The sequence below is a fragment of the Sciurus vulgaris genome (genome assembly GCF_902686455.1).
Source record: "Sciurus vulgaris genome assembly, chromosome: 18".
Lineage (NCBI taxonomy): Eukaryota > Metazoa > Chordata > Mammalia > Rodentia > Sciuridae > Sciurus > Sciurus vulgaris.
In genome coordinates this window covers 3,020,214-3,035,650 of record NC_136479.1, presented here as the reverse complement: position 1 = coordinate 3,035,650, position 15,437 = coordinate 3,020,214, and the positions used below count along the sequence as shown (strand labels likewise).

General features: G+C 51.0%; 2 protein-coding genes across 5 annotated transcripts in view; both read left to right on the top strand.

The window, feature by feature from the left end:
- Positions 1-9,602, top strand: part of CREBBP (CREB binding lysine acetyltransferase) — a 127,483-nt gene extending 117,881 nt beyond the window's left edge. For all 4 annotated transcript variants that reach the window (XM_079121342.1, XM_079121344.1, XM_079121343.1 and 1 more), the window contains 4 exons: positions 224-391; positions 2,951-3,112; positions 3,412-3,693; positions 4,803-9,602. In XM_079121342.1, coding sequence (XP_078977468.1) covers positions 224-391; positions 2,951-3,112; positions 3,412-3,693; positions 4,803-6,968 — 2,778 coding nt within the window. In that variant the 3' untranslated portion in view covers positions 6,969-9,602. The remainder of the gene's footprint in view (positions 1-223; positions 392-2,950; positions 3,113-3,411; positions 3,694-4,802) is intronic.
- Positions 9,603-13,326: 3,724 nt separating this feature from the next.
- Positions 13,327-15,437, top strand: part of TRAP1 (TNF receptor associated protein 1) — a 36,132-nt gene continuing 34,021 nt past the window's right edge. The window contains 1 exon segment of the mRNA XM_079121337.1: positions 13,327-13,465. Within this exon segment, the coding sequence (XP_078977463.1) occupies positions 13,378-13,465 (88 nt within the window). The 5' untranslated portion in view covers positions 13,327-13,377.

The following is a 15,437-nucleotide window of genomic DNA, read 5'->3' as shown; positions in this document are numbered from 1 at the left end:
ATGGGCTAAGGATTTAGCTCAGTAGTAGAATACCCTGGGTTCAAACTCCAGCACCACAGACACACATAAAATAATTAGAAAGCAGAAACATGGCACCGCAGAATGAAAATGGCTATCTGCAGTGGAACTCTGCAGTGCAGTCAACTCATATGTCAGTGGCTGGTGTGCCTGGTTCCCAAAGGCCTGAGGGCTGTCCTCTCACTGCTGTGCTTTTCTCTCCCAGGACATCTTCAAACAAGCAACTGAAGACAGGCTTACAAGTGCCAAGGAGTTGCCCTATTTTGAAGGAGATTTCTGGCCCAATGTGTTGGAAGAGAGCATTAAGGAACTGGAACAAGAAGAAGAAGAGAGGAAGAAAGAAGAGAGCACGGCAGCTAGCGAGACCCCCGAGGTGCAGGCCCTCCCTAAGCCCCCATTAGAGGCCTACCAGGCCCCAGGCATGCTAGGTGGCAGGCTGGGAAGTGCACATTTGCAGTTGTGTTCTTTCTGTGGTGTTGTCTTTAAGTCACGGACTCAGGGTGTCAGTACTTAAAGCGGGGGACCCGTCTGTGGTCTTTGCACAAAAGATGCTCCCTGCGGGGGTGGGCATGGGATTTAGACCCAGAGAGGAGAAAGAACGATATCCTGTTGGGGAGCCAGGGAGGCAGTCAGAGGAGCGCAAAAGTCACTTAACCAAGAGACCCTTGGTCGTCAGGCTTTGTTCCTGCATTTGTGGCAGCTCTTCCTTTGGTGCCTTCCTGTGCTTGTCCTATTAACTGATTATTGTCCATCTGCACCAGGCACAATGGCACAAACTAAGCAGGACTCCATCCCTTCCCCAGGGTGTGTTCTAGGAGACATAGGAGGGGCCTGGGTAGCTGCAGTGGTGAGGGAGCTCTAAGAAGGAGTAAGTTAAAGGGGCTGGGGCAGGAGGTTTAGGAGGCTGTTGGACAGATGACTTGGGAGCCCAGACCCACCCACCACACAAGATGCATTGGAAGAGCCTTCCAGACAGTGAAGGAAACATGCTGTGTTCAGAGTCACAAAGGTATTAGAGCACTTGTCTGGCATGTATGAGGCCCTGGTTTCCATCCCCCAGCACTGCAGGATATACATATTAGAGAAAGAGAGAGAGATAATGGTGCATAGATTCAGTGGTAGCTATAGATGCAGTGGAAGTGTGAATTTTGAGGGCAATTCCAAAACTTGGGACAAGTCTTTGTGACATGCGAAGAGAAACCACGAACTGAACAGGCTCTTGTGTGGGGCCCAAGCCTCCATGTCACATTGCTGTCGTTGCCTGTGGTATAGGAGAAACTGAAAACTGACTGGACATACTGCTGTTGAGATGTCTGGGAATGCCCCAGAGGAGGTGGATGAGGCAGGCTCCAGCAGGGCCTGTCCATGTACAGACATCTGAAGACCCAGGTTGCAGTATGCATGCTCAGTGCACATGTGATCAGTTGCACAGTTGCTTTGTGCCCTGTGCAAGTTGGTTGTGCTGTTGGCCTGCCAGGCCTCAACCTCTCCAGAACAGTGTTGACCAGGAGACACAAAGGCTTTTGCCCTGGTGGTTCCCAAGAACTCTAGGACTGTTGTCATTTTCTGACTTCCTGAGACTGGGTTGACAGAGGCTGGCCCTTCTCTGGAGTATTGGCTGGTCCTCATCAGGGTTTGGTGACTTGGTTCTTAGAAGTCCCATTACCTTAGGATGAAGCCTGCACTTGGGCTGGCCTTGGAAGGGCTGGCAGGTTTCAGAGCTCAGTGCAGGAGAAACCCAGGTGAATCTTGAGTGCCTTGTACAGACCAGACTAGTCCTTTGGTGCAATTCAGAACCATGTCCAAGCTCATAAAGGCCAGGTGGGATTATTTCAGAAGGAGGAACCTGGGCCCAGCTGTGGAAGGCTCTGGTGCCTGGTTAGAATCAGAGCCCTGACTGCTGAGCTTGTGTAGGACAGCCCTGCCACCATAAGAGCGAAGGCTCTGGGGAAGATTGCAGACCGAGCTCTATCCCAGCCAGGGAAGCATCTGGCTTGGTGGCAACAAAGCTGTCCAGAGCATGGAGGTAGAGAGGGGCTTACACCTGGGCCAGCCCTGACCATGTACCAGGGATGCACACGTGGTAGGGAGGGCAAGGTGGCATGATTGCTGAAGAGAAGACTTGCTGTTCTCTTTGTGTGCAGCTTATACATGGTGGCAAGGACTTGCCTTCCTTTTGGACATCCAGGACCTCAACAATGGGATTAATTTCATTTATGACCAACTTTCAGGGCAGGAAGCTGCTTTGCTCTTAAAATATGTTCTGAAGCTGGGCACAGTGTTGTACACCTGAAATCCCAGCAACTCCAGAGGCTGAGGCAGAAGGATTAAAGCTCAGAAACAACCTTGCAAGTTCAAGGCCAGCCTCAGCAAATTAGTGAGGCCCTGCGAACTTAGTGAGACCCTGTCTCAAAATAAAAACAAAGAGCTGGGGATGTGGCTCAGGGTTAAGTTAATGTACCCTCCCATCCCCCCAAAAATGAAGGTCCTGGGCTAGAGATGTAGCTCAGTGATAGAGCATGCAGGCCTTGCATGGGACTTGGAGGAGATTCATGAGAGTTCTGCTTCTACCAGTGTGACGTCTTCTCCTCTTTACACCCTTCCTGTCACTTGCTGTGACTGGAGCCCTTTTACAGGCACAGATAAGGCTGAGAAGTTCTCTCCCCTCCGTTGGTTAGATTTTGAGCTGGCTTTCTGGGTCCACTCTTCCTCAAGAGGTGATGTGGTGCTACAGGTGACATGGCCATGCCTGACTGAGTCTAGGTCTAGGTCCTGCTCCCATCCTCTCCACCTTTTCCTCTGAAGACTGGCTCTGCCCAGGGTTCCCTTCTTGCGCTGGGTTTCCCGGAACCCCATGGCCTGAGAGTCGGGTGTCAGTACCAAGTATGGAAGAGGAAGCTGATCTGTTTGACAACTTTGCCTGTGGTTGCAGGGCAGTCAGGGTGACAGCAAGAATGCCAAGAAAAAGAACAACAAGAAGACCAACAAGAACAAAAGCAGCATTAGCCGCGCCAATAAGAAGAAGCCCAGCATGCCCAATGTGTCCAACGACCTGTCCCAGAAGCTCTATGCTACCATGGAGAAGCATAAAGAGGTAGTGGCACAGCTGGGTGAGAGGTACTGGTGATGCTCAGGGCCCAAAGGGGGCAGCAACTCTGCCTGTAGCCAGGAGATGGAGAAGGCACAAGGCCGACCGTCTCCAGGTACTCTGTGTAGGTCTACAGTGGGAGGGAGGAGGGCTACTCCTAGAGTGCAGAAATGGCTAGTTTGGTAATACTGTGCAACTTGTCGCCAATTCTGTTCTATCAAACTGGTGCCCTCAAGCAGGCATTGGGCTCTGCTGCCCATCTGTTCTGCCGGCAGAGGAGAGGCTAATGCAGCTCTTCTCTGCAGGTCTTCTTTGTGATTCACCTGCATGCTGGGCCTGTCATCAACACTCTGCCCCCCATCGTGGACCCTGACCCCCTGCTCAGCTGTGACCTCATGGATGGGCGTGATGCCTTCCTCACCCTGGCCAGAGACAAGCACTGGGAGTTCTCCTCCTTACGCCGCTCAAAGTGGTCCACGCTGTGCATGCTGGTGGAGCTGCACACCCAGGGCCAGGACCGCTTTGTCTACACCTGCAATGAGTGCAAACACCATGTGGAGACCCGCTGGCACTGTACTGTGTGCGAGGTAGGCCCCATCACTTCCTTCCCTCCTAGGAGCCAGCTTGGGGTTCCGGCTGAGTGCACACAGATCCCACTGTTGGTATCTTTGCACGGTTCTGCTTCTACTGACCTTTCCAGGATGAGGAGCTGGTTGGGAGGCTTTGCTGTCTTCTTCCCTGTGTTTCATTGGCTCCTACTCCACGTCTAGCACAGCTACAGCACCCTCAGGGCCGCCTGTGGTTTTGGCTGGGCAAGCATGGAGTGGGCACTGGGCGGGTACTTTGATCCTATGGTAATTCTGATCTGTTTACCTCCTGTGACTCCAGCTCTAGTCTTGCTAAGGGATCAGAGATGCCCTCTGCCCTGCTGGCAACTTGGGCAGCTTGGGTCAGGGTCTTGAGCCCCTCCTCTCATGTCCCTGATGGACTCCATGCACAGGCTCACTGACTGCCCCTTGGTGGGTTGGTGAGTCAGACTGTGCTGGACCCCCTGGTTCCCTTCCTGTGGTCACTGATCCTAGCTTCCCCCCCCTTCACCTCCTCCCAGGATGGTCCACAGTCACTGCCATGGGGGCAGCTTGCTTGGCAGGGCCAGGGCTACCCATGTGTATGCCTAGCCCCTCCTTTGCCCACCACCTCTGAGTCCTGCTCTTTCACAACCTCCTCTACCCTCCACATTATACTTTCCTAATACTGAGGCTTTTGTGTTCTTCCTGTGAGCCCCATCCTGGGGCTATGTTCTTCAGATTTAGTGCTTTATTCTTTGTTTTCAGGTGCATGCAGTTTTCAGTCACTTGGGTTTCTGTGTTGGGGAAGGATCATTGTATGGCTACTTCATACCTTCCTGGGAAAGAGGTCCCATGGTCTCTGGGGGAATTTGGAGGAAATGGTTGCAGTGTTCCTCATTCTGTTACTGTAGGGCTTCACAGGGAGTCGGAGGGATACAGCAGGACCTGATGTTTTTCCCACAACAGAGGAAGCAAGACAGGAAGTGGGCAGGTGTCCACTGCCTGGGAGCCTCATGCAGACACTAGCATGAGCAGGCTCTGACCCAGCTGTGGGGAAGGACAGCCAGAATGTCTGGTTATGCTGGGCCCTGTTTTGATGCCAGCCTGTTTCCTTTCCTTATCTGTAGGACTATGATCTTTGCATCAACTGCTACAACACAAAGAGCCACACCCACAAGATGGTGAAGTGGGGCCTGGGCCTGGATGATGAGGGCAGCAGCCAGGGTGAGCCACAGTCCAAGAGCCCCCAGGAGTCCCGGCGTCTGAGCATCCAGCGCTGCATCCAGTCCCTGGTGCACGCTTGCCAGTGCCGCAATGCCAACTGCTCACTGCCATCCTGCCAGAAGATGAAGCGGGTTGTGCAGCACACCAAGGGCTGTAAGCGCAAGACCAACGGAGGCTGCCCAGTGTGCAAGCAGCTCATTGCTCTTTGCTGCTATCATGCCAAACACTGCCAAGAAAACAAATGCCCTGTGCCCTTCTGCCTCAACATCAAACACAAGCTCCGCCAGCAGCAGATCCAGCACCGCCTGCAGCAGGCCCAGCTCATGCGCCGTAGGATGGCCACCATGAACACCCGCAATGTGCCTCAGCAGAGTTTGCCTTCTCCTACCTCAGCACCGCCTGGGACCCCCACACAGCAGCCCAGCACACCCCAGACACCACAGCCCCCTGCCCAGCCCCAGCCCTCACCTGTGAGCATGTCACCAGCCGGCTTCCCCAGTGTGGCCCGGACTCAGCCCCCTACAACGGTGTCTGCTGGAAAGCCCACCAACCAAGTGCAGGCTCCTCCTCCCCCAGCGCAGCCCCCACCTGCAGCAGTGGAAGCAGCCCGGCAAATCGAGCGTGAGGCCCAGCAGCAGCAGCACCTATACCGAGTGAACATCAACAATGGCATGCCCCCAGGGCGCACAGGCATGGGAACCCCGGGGAGCCAGATGGCCCCTGTGGGCCTGAATGTGCCCCGACCCAACCAGGTCAGCGGGCCTGTCATGCCTAGCATGCCACCTGGGCAGTGGCAGCAGGCACCCATCCCCCAGCAGCAGCCAATGCCAGGCATGCCCAGGCCCGTGATGTCCATGCAGGCCCAGGCGGCTGTAGCCGGGCCTCGAATGCCCAGTGTGCAACCACCCAGGAGCATCTCGCCCAGCGCCTTGCAAGACCTACTGCGGACCCTGAAGTCTCCCAGTTCCCCTCAGCAGCAGCAGCAGGTGCTGAACATCCTCAAGTCGAATCCCCAGCTAATGGCAGCTTTCATCAAACAGCGCACAGCCAAGTATGTGGCCAGTCAGCCTGGCATGCAGCCCCAGCCCGGCATGCAGCCCCAGCCCGGTATGCACCAGCAGCCCGGCATGCAGAACCTGAATGCGATGCAAGCCGGTGTGCCACGGCCTGGTGTGCCTCCACAGCAGCAGGCGATGGGAGGCCTGAACCCCCAGGGCCAGGCTCTAAACATCATGAACCCAGGACACAACCCCAGCATGGCGAGTATGAATCCACAGTACCGAGAGATGCTGAGGAGGCAGTTGCTGCAACAACAGCAGCAGCAGCAGCAGCAGCAGCAGCAGCAGCAACAGCAACAGCAGCAGCAGCAGCAACAGCAGCAGCAACAGCAAGGCAGTGCCACCATGGCTGGGGGCATGGCTGGGCATGGCCAGTTCCAGCAGCCACAAGGACCCGGAGGCTATGCTCCAGCCATGCAGCAGCAGCGCATGCAGCAGCATCTCCCCATCCAGGGTAGCTCCATGGGCCAGATGGCCGCTCAGATGGGACAGCTCAGCCAGATGGGGCAGCCTGGGCTGGGGGCAGACAGCACCCCAAATATCCAGCAGGCCCTGCAGCAGCGGATTCTGCAGCAGCAGCAGATGAAGCAGCAGATTGGGTCCCCAGGCCAGCCGAACCCCATGAGCCCCCAGCAGCACATGCTCTCAGGACAGCCACAGGCCTCGCACCTCCCCGGCCAGCAGATCGCCACATCCCTTAGTAACCAGGTGCGGTCTCCAGCCCCTGTCCAGTCTCCACGGCCCCAGTCCCAGCCTCCACATTCCAGCCCGTCCCCACGGATACAGCCCCAGCCTTCACCACACCATGTCTCACCCCAGACTGGTTCCCCCCACCCTGGACTTGCAGTCACCATGGCCAGCTCCATGGATCAGGGACACCTGGGGAACCCCGAACAGAGTGCAATGCTCCCCCAGTTGAACACCCCCAACAGGAGCGCACTATCCAGCGAACTGTCTCTGGTTGGTGACACCACGGGAGACACGCTAGAAAAGTTTGTGGAGGGTTTGTAGCATTATGAGAGCATCACTTTTTGTCCCTTTCATGTTCTTGGACCTTTTGTACTGAAAATCCAGGCATCTGGGCTCTTTTTATTCCTAGATGGAACTGCAACTTCCAGGCCATGGAAAGGTGGATTGATGTTTAAAGAAACAATACAAAGAATATATTTTTTTGTTAAAAACCAGTTGATTTAAATATCTGGTCTCTGTCTCTCTCTCTCTCTCTCTCTCTCTCTCTCTCTGTCGCTCGATCTCTCTCTCCCTTTGGTTTTGTTTTTTGTTTTTGGGGGTTTTTTTTGTTTGTTTTTGTTTTTTTCTTTTTTTTTTTGTTTTGTTTTTATTTTGGGGGGAGGGGGGCTTGTTTGAATTCTTTTTGTCATTGCTGGTGACTCATGCCTTTTTTTAATGGGAAAAGCAAGTTCATTATATTCATATTTTTTATTTGTATTTTCAAGACTTTAAACATTTATGTTTAAAAGTGAGAAGAAAAATAATATTCAGAAACTGGTTCCTGAAATAATGCATCTTATAATGTATCCCGATAACTGACGTTGCGGGAAGATTTTTTTTCTATAGTGAACTCTGTGGGCGTCTCCAAGTATTACCCCTGGACGATAGGAGTTGACTCGGCGTGCACACACGTACACACCCACACACATCTATCTATACATGCTGGCCTAAGCCAAACTCTTGTCTTGCAGATGTAGAAATTGTTGCTTTGTTTCTCTGATAAAACTGGTTTTAGACAAAAATAGGGATGATCACTCTCTTAGACCATGCTAATGTTAATAGAGAAGAAGCATTCTTTTCTTTCTTCTATGTGAAACTTGAAATGAGGAAAAGCAATTCTAGTGTAAATCATGCAAGCGCTATAATTACTATAAATAAGAAAATTCAAGAAGATTCAATCACTGTATAGAATGGTAAAGTACCAACTCATTTCTTATATCATATTGTTAAATAAACTGTGTGCAACAGACAAAAAGGGTGGTCCTTCTTGAATTCATGTACATGGTATTAACACTTGGTGTTGGGGTTTTTGTTATGAAAATGCTGTTTTCAACATTGTATTTGGACTATGCATGTGTTTTCCCCCCATTGTATATAAAGTATCGCTTAAAATTGATATAAATTACTGAAGTTTTTAACATGTATTCTGTTCTTTAAGATCCCTGTAAGAATGTTTAAGGTTTTTATTTATTTATATATATTTTTGGAGTCTGTTCTTTGTAAGACATGGTTCCGATTGTTCGCTCGGAGTGAAGAGGCTGAGGCTGTGCTTATGGTGGCGATGCAGGTGGTAGCTGAGAAGCATCCCAGGCCAACCGTCACCTGGAGGCTGGCTTCCCAGAGACTGAGGCAGCAGCCCAGCCTCAGCCTTAACTCCTGATGCTCACAGGTGAATTTTACTTATGCTGCGAAGTCTGCTAATGGGTCTGAAACAGCACTTTGCTTCCAGCCCACGTCCCCTGTCCTCCCTCCTGTTGGAGCAAACCACCCTGGGGGAGGACTTCCACCCTTCAGGCAGCCACCTGTTTCTATCTACAATTCCCAGAATTGATGAAAAGGGTGCTCAAGGGATTCAGGGTGGTTCCTGACCCCCTATCCTCCCTTCCATTGAAATCCTGGTTTCATAGGGCAGACACATCCATCAACCTGTCCCACCAGACCTCAGGAGCCTTCACACAGGCCAGGTGCGACCCGGGGACAGATTTTTCATGATCCCACCCTCCCCCAGGTCCAGTTGCCGGTGCCCTCACTAAGCAGATAACATGAGCTAACAGATGCTATTGCTGTCACATCCAAGAGGACCAGCCCCAGAGGAGCCAAACTTAACCACCTAGTCTGTTGCCCCCTCCCCCAGGAACCCACCAAAGGTTGGTCTAGATGGGAAGAGCAGAGCTTGTGGTATTGAATTTAGAAATTGTGACCCAAATAGCTTCCCTTTTTTGGCCCTTATGTTCACAAAAGTATTTTCAAAATATATGATTTTTGACTTGGGAATCTCAGTTTGAAGATTTTAAAGAAATTGGAAGGGTACAATGTAGATATAGCACAGAGGTTTCAATCTTAAGTTTTAATAATGTGGATTAATTAAATCAGGTAAGAAGAAAATCACCCACGTAACATCCTCACCAACCCACTCCCCAGATGGGGATGGCATGCCCTCCTGTGGAGATCTGCCATCCTGGCTCCACTTGCTGGGTCCTTGCACATTCATAGTCCTCTTCAGATTCCCTTTTCCACCAAAGGGGGAAGCCCTAAGTCTCATGTACATGCAAAAATGTGGATCTGGAGACCTGGAGGAGTCACTTCCAGCCCCTGCTCAGAAGATGGTGCTCTCTGATGTGCATCCTTTTAATGGGCAGTGGGGTCATCTTTTTCAGGTTATCTTGGAATTCAAACTTTGTGTACCAACCTCATCCTCTTTGGAGTCTGCATCCTATGCAACTGTCCTGAGCATTCAATGTTAAGGCTGTGGGGCTGTGGATACTAATCCCAAGGAAATTTCTGTAAGAACTGGAGAGCCCAGATGCTGTGTCTCATGCTGTATACTTAAGAAGAGAAGAAAAAAGTCCTATATTTGTGATCAAAAAGAGGGAACTTAAAATGTGCTGGTGTTTATAATAAAAGCTGGTAAAACTGCTTGGATTCAAAGATGGTTCAGATTGGCTAATGATCCTTAGCATTAGCTAATTAGCTCAGCAGCTTGTCACTGAAAGACTGGAGATGCTCAGTTGAATTTGTCTCAAATGAGCATGTTTTTGATGCTGTCTTTGAAATTCTACCCTGTGAGAACTGGAATCGAATGAGATGTCTTGGAAGGCATGCTTTACCGAAGCTGCTGCTTCTCCAGAGCTCTCCTGGAGCTCTCTGGTAGGTTTATTATTTTGTTTGAGACAGTCTCACTAGGTTGCCCAGGCCAGCCTCAAACTCTCAGTCATCCTGCTTCAGTCTCCCACATATCTGGTATTACCTTCATGTGCCACCGTACTTGGCTTCTATTTCTTTTGATTGCTATACAATTAAACCAAAGGTTTCTGTGGTTTTAGCACTGCATGACAAAATAAGCTGCTGTTTAAAAACACACTTCATTGAGGCAATGATTGTACATTGGTAGCCACTGGCAGCCAGGAAATACTTTGTGGAGGGACAGCTTCAATACTGCAGCAGATTCATGCATGGGAGCACGTAGTAATGAAAGTAAAGTCTGTTCACCTGGGCCTGTAAAGATGTGGCAGCCTCTTACAGATGTTGCTGTTACTTATACATGCCTTAATCATGTCTAATTTAATTGTGGGTAATAAATACAAAGTCAAGGATGGGAAAACAAGTCAGTTGAGAGATACTAAACTTGAGTGAAGGTAGCACCCAAAGTAGACTCCAAAGAGCATTGATGAGTGAGGAAGATGCTTTGCAGTTTACCTAAGTTTTCCATAAAGGTGCTTTCAGTCTTCTTAGGACTTAGTAGGAATCTTATCAACTGGTTTCACTAAACAAAATGTATTCATAGGAGAACTGACGGCTATTGAACACCTTGATTTAGAAAGTGTTGCAGGGGGCTGGGGGTGCAGCTCAATAGAGTGTTGCCTAGCATGGGGAAGACCTGATGTGGCAGGTTTTTAAGGGATTAGGAAGGGCCTGGAGAGAGAAGTAGGGGCCTGAGGCCCCTGTGAGGCTTGGGGCACTGAGGAACAATCCCAGCAAGGAGCCCTGGGCCTTGGCCTTAACCTCTAGGGAGTTTGCCAAATTCTGCCTTCCTGATGTAGATAATAAAATGAAGACATGGAAAAAGCAGCATAATATGTGCAAATTGTTTAAATGGATTCACTCCTTTGGCCTATAAGGTAGAAAAATGCAAGTGGCTAAGTGATTTGGCCCAGTCCATAGTGCATTTAGAGCAGAGCAGAGTGAGGCTTCCAGGCTTTGGAGCACCTGCAGCCCTACTGCCAGCCTTACCCAGGTTTACCCAAAGCCCATTGTGGGGGTACCTGGGGAAATGGGAGAATAACTATATATGGTAACCCCTCAGACACTAAGTGGTAACAGTCACTGGTTAACTTCAGATCAGGAAAATAAGTACTTACATCCTAGTGTTGGCCAGCCTAGAGTTCACAGTGTCAAGATTATGGTGTAGGTGACTCTGGCCAATCTGCCCAATGCCTGTGAGAGGGTTGAGACTGAAATGAGTTGTATAGTCTGATCCTGCATCCCATGGCCCTGGGCCCACAAGAAAGCCTCTTAAAAACTGATTTTTAAAATACAGGTATATCCATGAAATTCAGATGAAAGAATCCCTGAAGAAGATAGTTAGGGAATGCTCCAAGCCAGGATGAGAATCCACATCCATAGGTCCTTGGAAGCCCACTGAGTTTTGGGAAGGGTGACTGAAGGTGTATTCTGCCATCAGTGCTTTCTTTTTTTCCAGCCAGCCGGGTTTCCTGCTGCTGGGACTCCTTCCTTGTAGCCCCTGATCCCACTCAGGATGCCTCAGACCTTGACATAGATGTGGGCCCCTGAGAAGAGGAAGGTTGTTCCCTGTGCTTCCTGAGGAGCGGATGGAAGGAGAGTAGGTATATGCTGCTAAGAGTCTTGGGGACCAAACAACACTATTCCCATCCCCAAAAGCTGTGAGATAAAACAAGGAAGTGGAAAGGTCATAGGTCAAATGAGATATTTGAAGCTGACAGGTGTTAGGCAGCTAGAATTGGTATCACTAGAAAGCATTGGGAGGCAGCAAGGGCTAGAGCATAGAGGGACCTCAGAGCTTTATGGGAAGCTGCTTCTGACCCTCAATAGATACATGAATTCCAAGCACTGGTTTCCTGAGCAAGGAAAGTGTACCAGCGAAGAAAGGACAGAGGGCCCTAGCTGGCTTTTCCTGAACCTGGTAGGTTTAGGTTTATCCTCCATGGAGCCAGGGTCCTGCAGTTTCATCTCCCATCCTTAATGGAGCCCAGGATTTCCTCCCTTTGCCAAATGCCACTTCCCCTTGATGAAATGATTCCCAAGTCAGAAGTTCCTGTAGATCAATGTGTCTGCTTTTACAGAAGAGATGACTTCCTAAATGGTGTGAAAAAGGAATGAAATAGGCAAACATCTAGTTTCTCTGGGAGTAGCTGTGAAGACATACTGGAAACCACTCTGGAGAGTGGTGATGAGGAGGGTACCCAGGAACCCAGGCAGGAGCAGGCAATACAGGGCATGTGGGCTGAGACAAATTCAAAATTGATTTTAAGAGTTTGGGGAAAGGTACAGTAGTTGGCACACCTTGTAATCCCAGTGACACAGGAGGCTGAGGCCAGATCTCAAGTTCAAGGTCACCATGGGCACCCTTTCTCAAAATTAAAAAAAAAAAAAAACTGGGGGAGAAGACTATTGAGGACTGAGTAAAAAGAATGAGACTTGGCTTCGGAGGATAGGGGTGCTGGCAAGAGTGTCCAGGTGAGCGGGCGCCTGCCTTCTATGCAACAGTGCCCACCAGGTTGGGTTGACACTCCCCTGCTCAGTTGTTCAGGCCAGGACAATGGGGGTCGTTCCCTAATCTTTGTATTTTGACGCTTTCCCAGACATGCTGTCTCCTAATACCCCAACTGTTCTGGGGCCTTTACTTCTCTGCAGCTTGTGTTAACAATCTCAAAGCACTTCGAGTTGGTTTATTCGGCTTTTTGTGTGGGCGTGGGGTCGGGGGCGCGGAGGTCAGAATGGAACCCAGGGCCTCAGATGTGCTAGGCAAACACTGGGCCACACCTCCGGTCCTCAAGTAAATGTTTTTGTACACTTATTTGGTCACAGCAGTAGGTCTCCAGGATGCCTCAGGTTCATCTGGGGACCCATGTAAAAGGGCTACCTGGTCCTCACTCTTGGGTAAAGGTGGTGCAAGGCAATCTGCATATGAAGTGGCTGCAGGGTTTATAGTCTAACCCAGACTCTAACTTCCAAGAGGAAGAAAGAGAGCTGGAGTAAACGAGTAATCCCAGTTCTGTGGGTGGTGGTGTTCACAGAGTTCACGTTTTGGTGTAGACAAGTCGAGCCTCGATACTCTTGCCTTCTCAGCACTTGGCCTGCTAGGTTTAGAAGAGACTTCCAGCGGCTGAGACCCGTGCTGCAGAAACGCTACCTGCCTCTTCCCATTCTCGGCCCCGCTTCAGAGAGACGCACGCCCACAAGCAAGCGGCGGGCGCGGCCCAACGACGACCACCTCCGGGGACCTACGCACAGGGCCGTCGCCCTTGTCGACGCGACCCAAGGTCAAGGAGGTCCCGCCCGCAGGCCCCACGGATGGCGTGCAGAGCCGGCCCCGCCCCCGCAGGCAGCGCCCCGGGCATCCGGGCGCGCGTCGTGACGTCACACACCGCGCCCCCGGAAAGCCCGCCCCCGCGGTGCTCCCGTCAGACCGCGCGGCGCTCTGGAGGACGACATGGCGTGGGAGTTGCGGGCGCTTCTGCCTTGGGGTCGCCGCCTGCGGGCTGCGTTTTGGGCTCCCGCGCTGGCGTCCGCTCCGGGAGGTGAGGGCAGCGGGGCGCCCCTCCGAGGGCGGCGCGGGGTAGGGCTTCTCTTCCGGGCCACCCAGCAGGCCGGCGAGGGGCGCGCGGGTTTGCGGGCTTCAGGCCCCGGGGCCGGGCGCGTGTGCGGGACCGGCTTGCCTGTGCGAGCGCGTCGGGGCCCGGAGTCGGACGGAGCCCCGCGCTGCTCGGTTCCGCGTTTCCCTGCATGCAGCTGCGCTGGCTCAGCTCGGCTCGGCTTCTGGCGCCCCGACGGCCACCCTGTCCCTCCGGGTGGGCTCTGGGCTGTCGACCACTGTATCCGCAGGGCCAGGAATTGGTAGGTCGAACCGTGAGTGGAGAATGACTTTAAGCCCCGCTCTCCTGCTCCCCACTCGGAGGTATCCACGGTGACGGTTTGGCTTCTTTCTGGCTCTGCACACTCGTGTTACGCACACGTAAATGTACATGTGCGTGTGTAACTTCTGACGTAAAAAGATCTGAGTCAAATAGGCATCGTGCTCCAGCTTTTTATATTTTTTAACGCGCTCAGCGTTCCTCCTCATACGTCTTTTCATGTCCATGTGCAGGTATCCAGCGTGTCTCCAGTGGCTACAGAGACTTTTGTATTGTGGATGTATCTTTCTTCGCTTAACGTGCTATTGGATGCAATAAAGATTATTTCAGGTTATTTTATTACAGCGTGGAGTAGAATGAGTACTCCCCCGCCTCCCTTGGCCCTGGAGATTGAACCCAGAGGCACTCTACCATTGAGCCACATCCTCAGCCCCCAACCCCCGTTTTTTATGAAATTTATTTTTTTAGTTGTAGATGGACACAATACCCTTATTTTTATGTGGTGCCGAGGTTCAAACCCAGTGTCTCACACGTGCCAGGCAAGTCCTCTACCACTGAGCTACAACCCCAGCTCCCAGCTCTTTTTATTTCTTGTTTTACCACAGGGTCTTGCTAAGTTACTGAAGCTAGCTTGAAACTTGTGATCCACCTGCCTCTGCCTCCCAAGTCACCAGAGGGACTTGGGACATCTTTATTCTGTTTATCTCCTTCCCTTCCTCTCTGTCCACATTCTTCCCACACGTTTTTTTTCTTTTCCATACTAAGGATTGAACCCAGGGTAAGTTAACTACTGAGCCACATCTCCAGCGGTCCCCCCCCCCCCCCCCCCCCCCGCCTTTTTTTTTTATTTTGAGACAGGGTCTCAAGTTGCTGAGGTTGGTTTTTAAACTTGGAATCCTCCTGCCTCAGCCTCCCAAGTCTCTGGGATTACAAGTCTGCACCACTGTGCCAGCCTAAATATTTTATTTTATATGATTGGAAGTCTTTCTAAAAGACATTGGTTAGTTGGGACCTAACTGAGCCATTCTTTGGTGGTTTCCAGGTGTTTATGAATGTTGGTTCCTGGCCTTCCATCGAGTGCTTTGGTCCCTGTAGGGCTTTGAGATTGAAGAATTCTTCATCTATAAAATGCCCCCACACCAAAACTGTGTCTTGAGTACTGAGGGGTTATCATCCTCCATTGCAGTAGTGTTAACCTGCCAGGCCTCTCTGGAGCTGTTGTAAGTGAGCAATGCCATTAACATGTACCCAACTTTTGTTTCTTTCCATAGTGTCAGGGTTTATTAGAACAGCAAATTCACCAGCTACACCATTGATACAGCTGGCTACAAGTTCTTGTATTCCATTCTAATGTAAGTTTCTATTATCTGTGGTGCTTAATGACACATCATGTTTTACACAATGATATATATACATAGGTCACAGAAAGTCTAAGAAAGGGTTGAGGTGGTCACAGGGTTACCAGATACTATGCCAAGAGCACAGGCTGAGAACTGGTTTAACAAACCAGTTCTTCAGAGTTGTTAAGATAGTGGGTCTGGAAATACAGAAGGCAGTTTCAGAGTGCTTTTGTTTTGAGATGGGGTTTCCCTCTGTTGCCCAGACTGGCCCTACCTCCTGGGCTTGAGTGATCAAACTC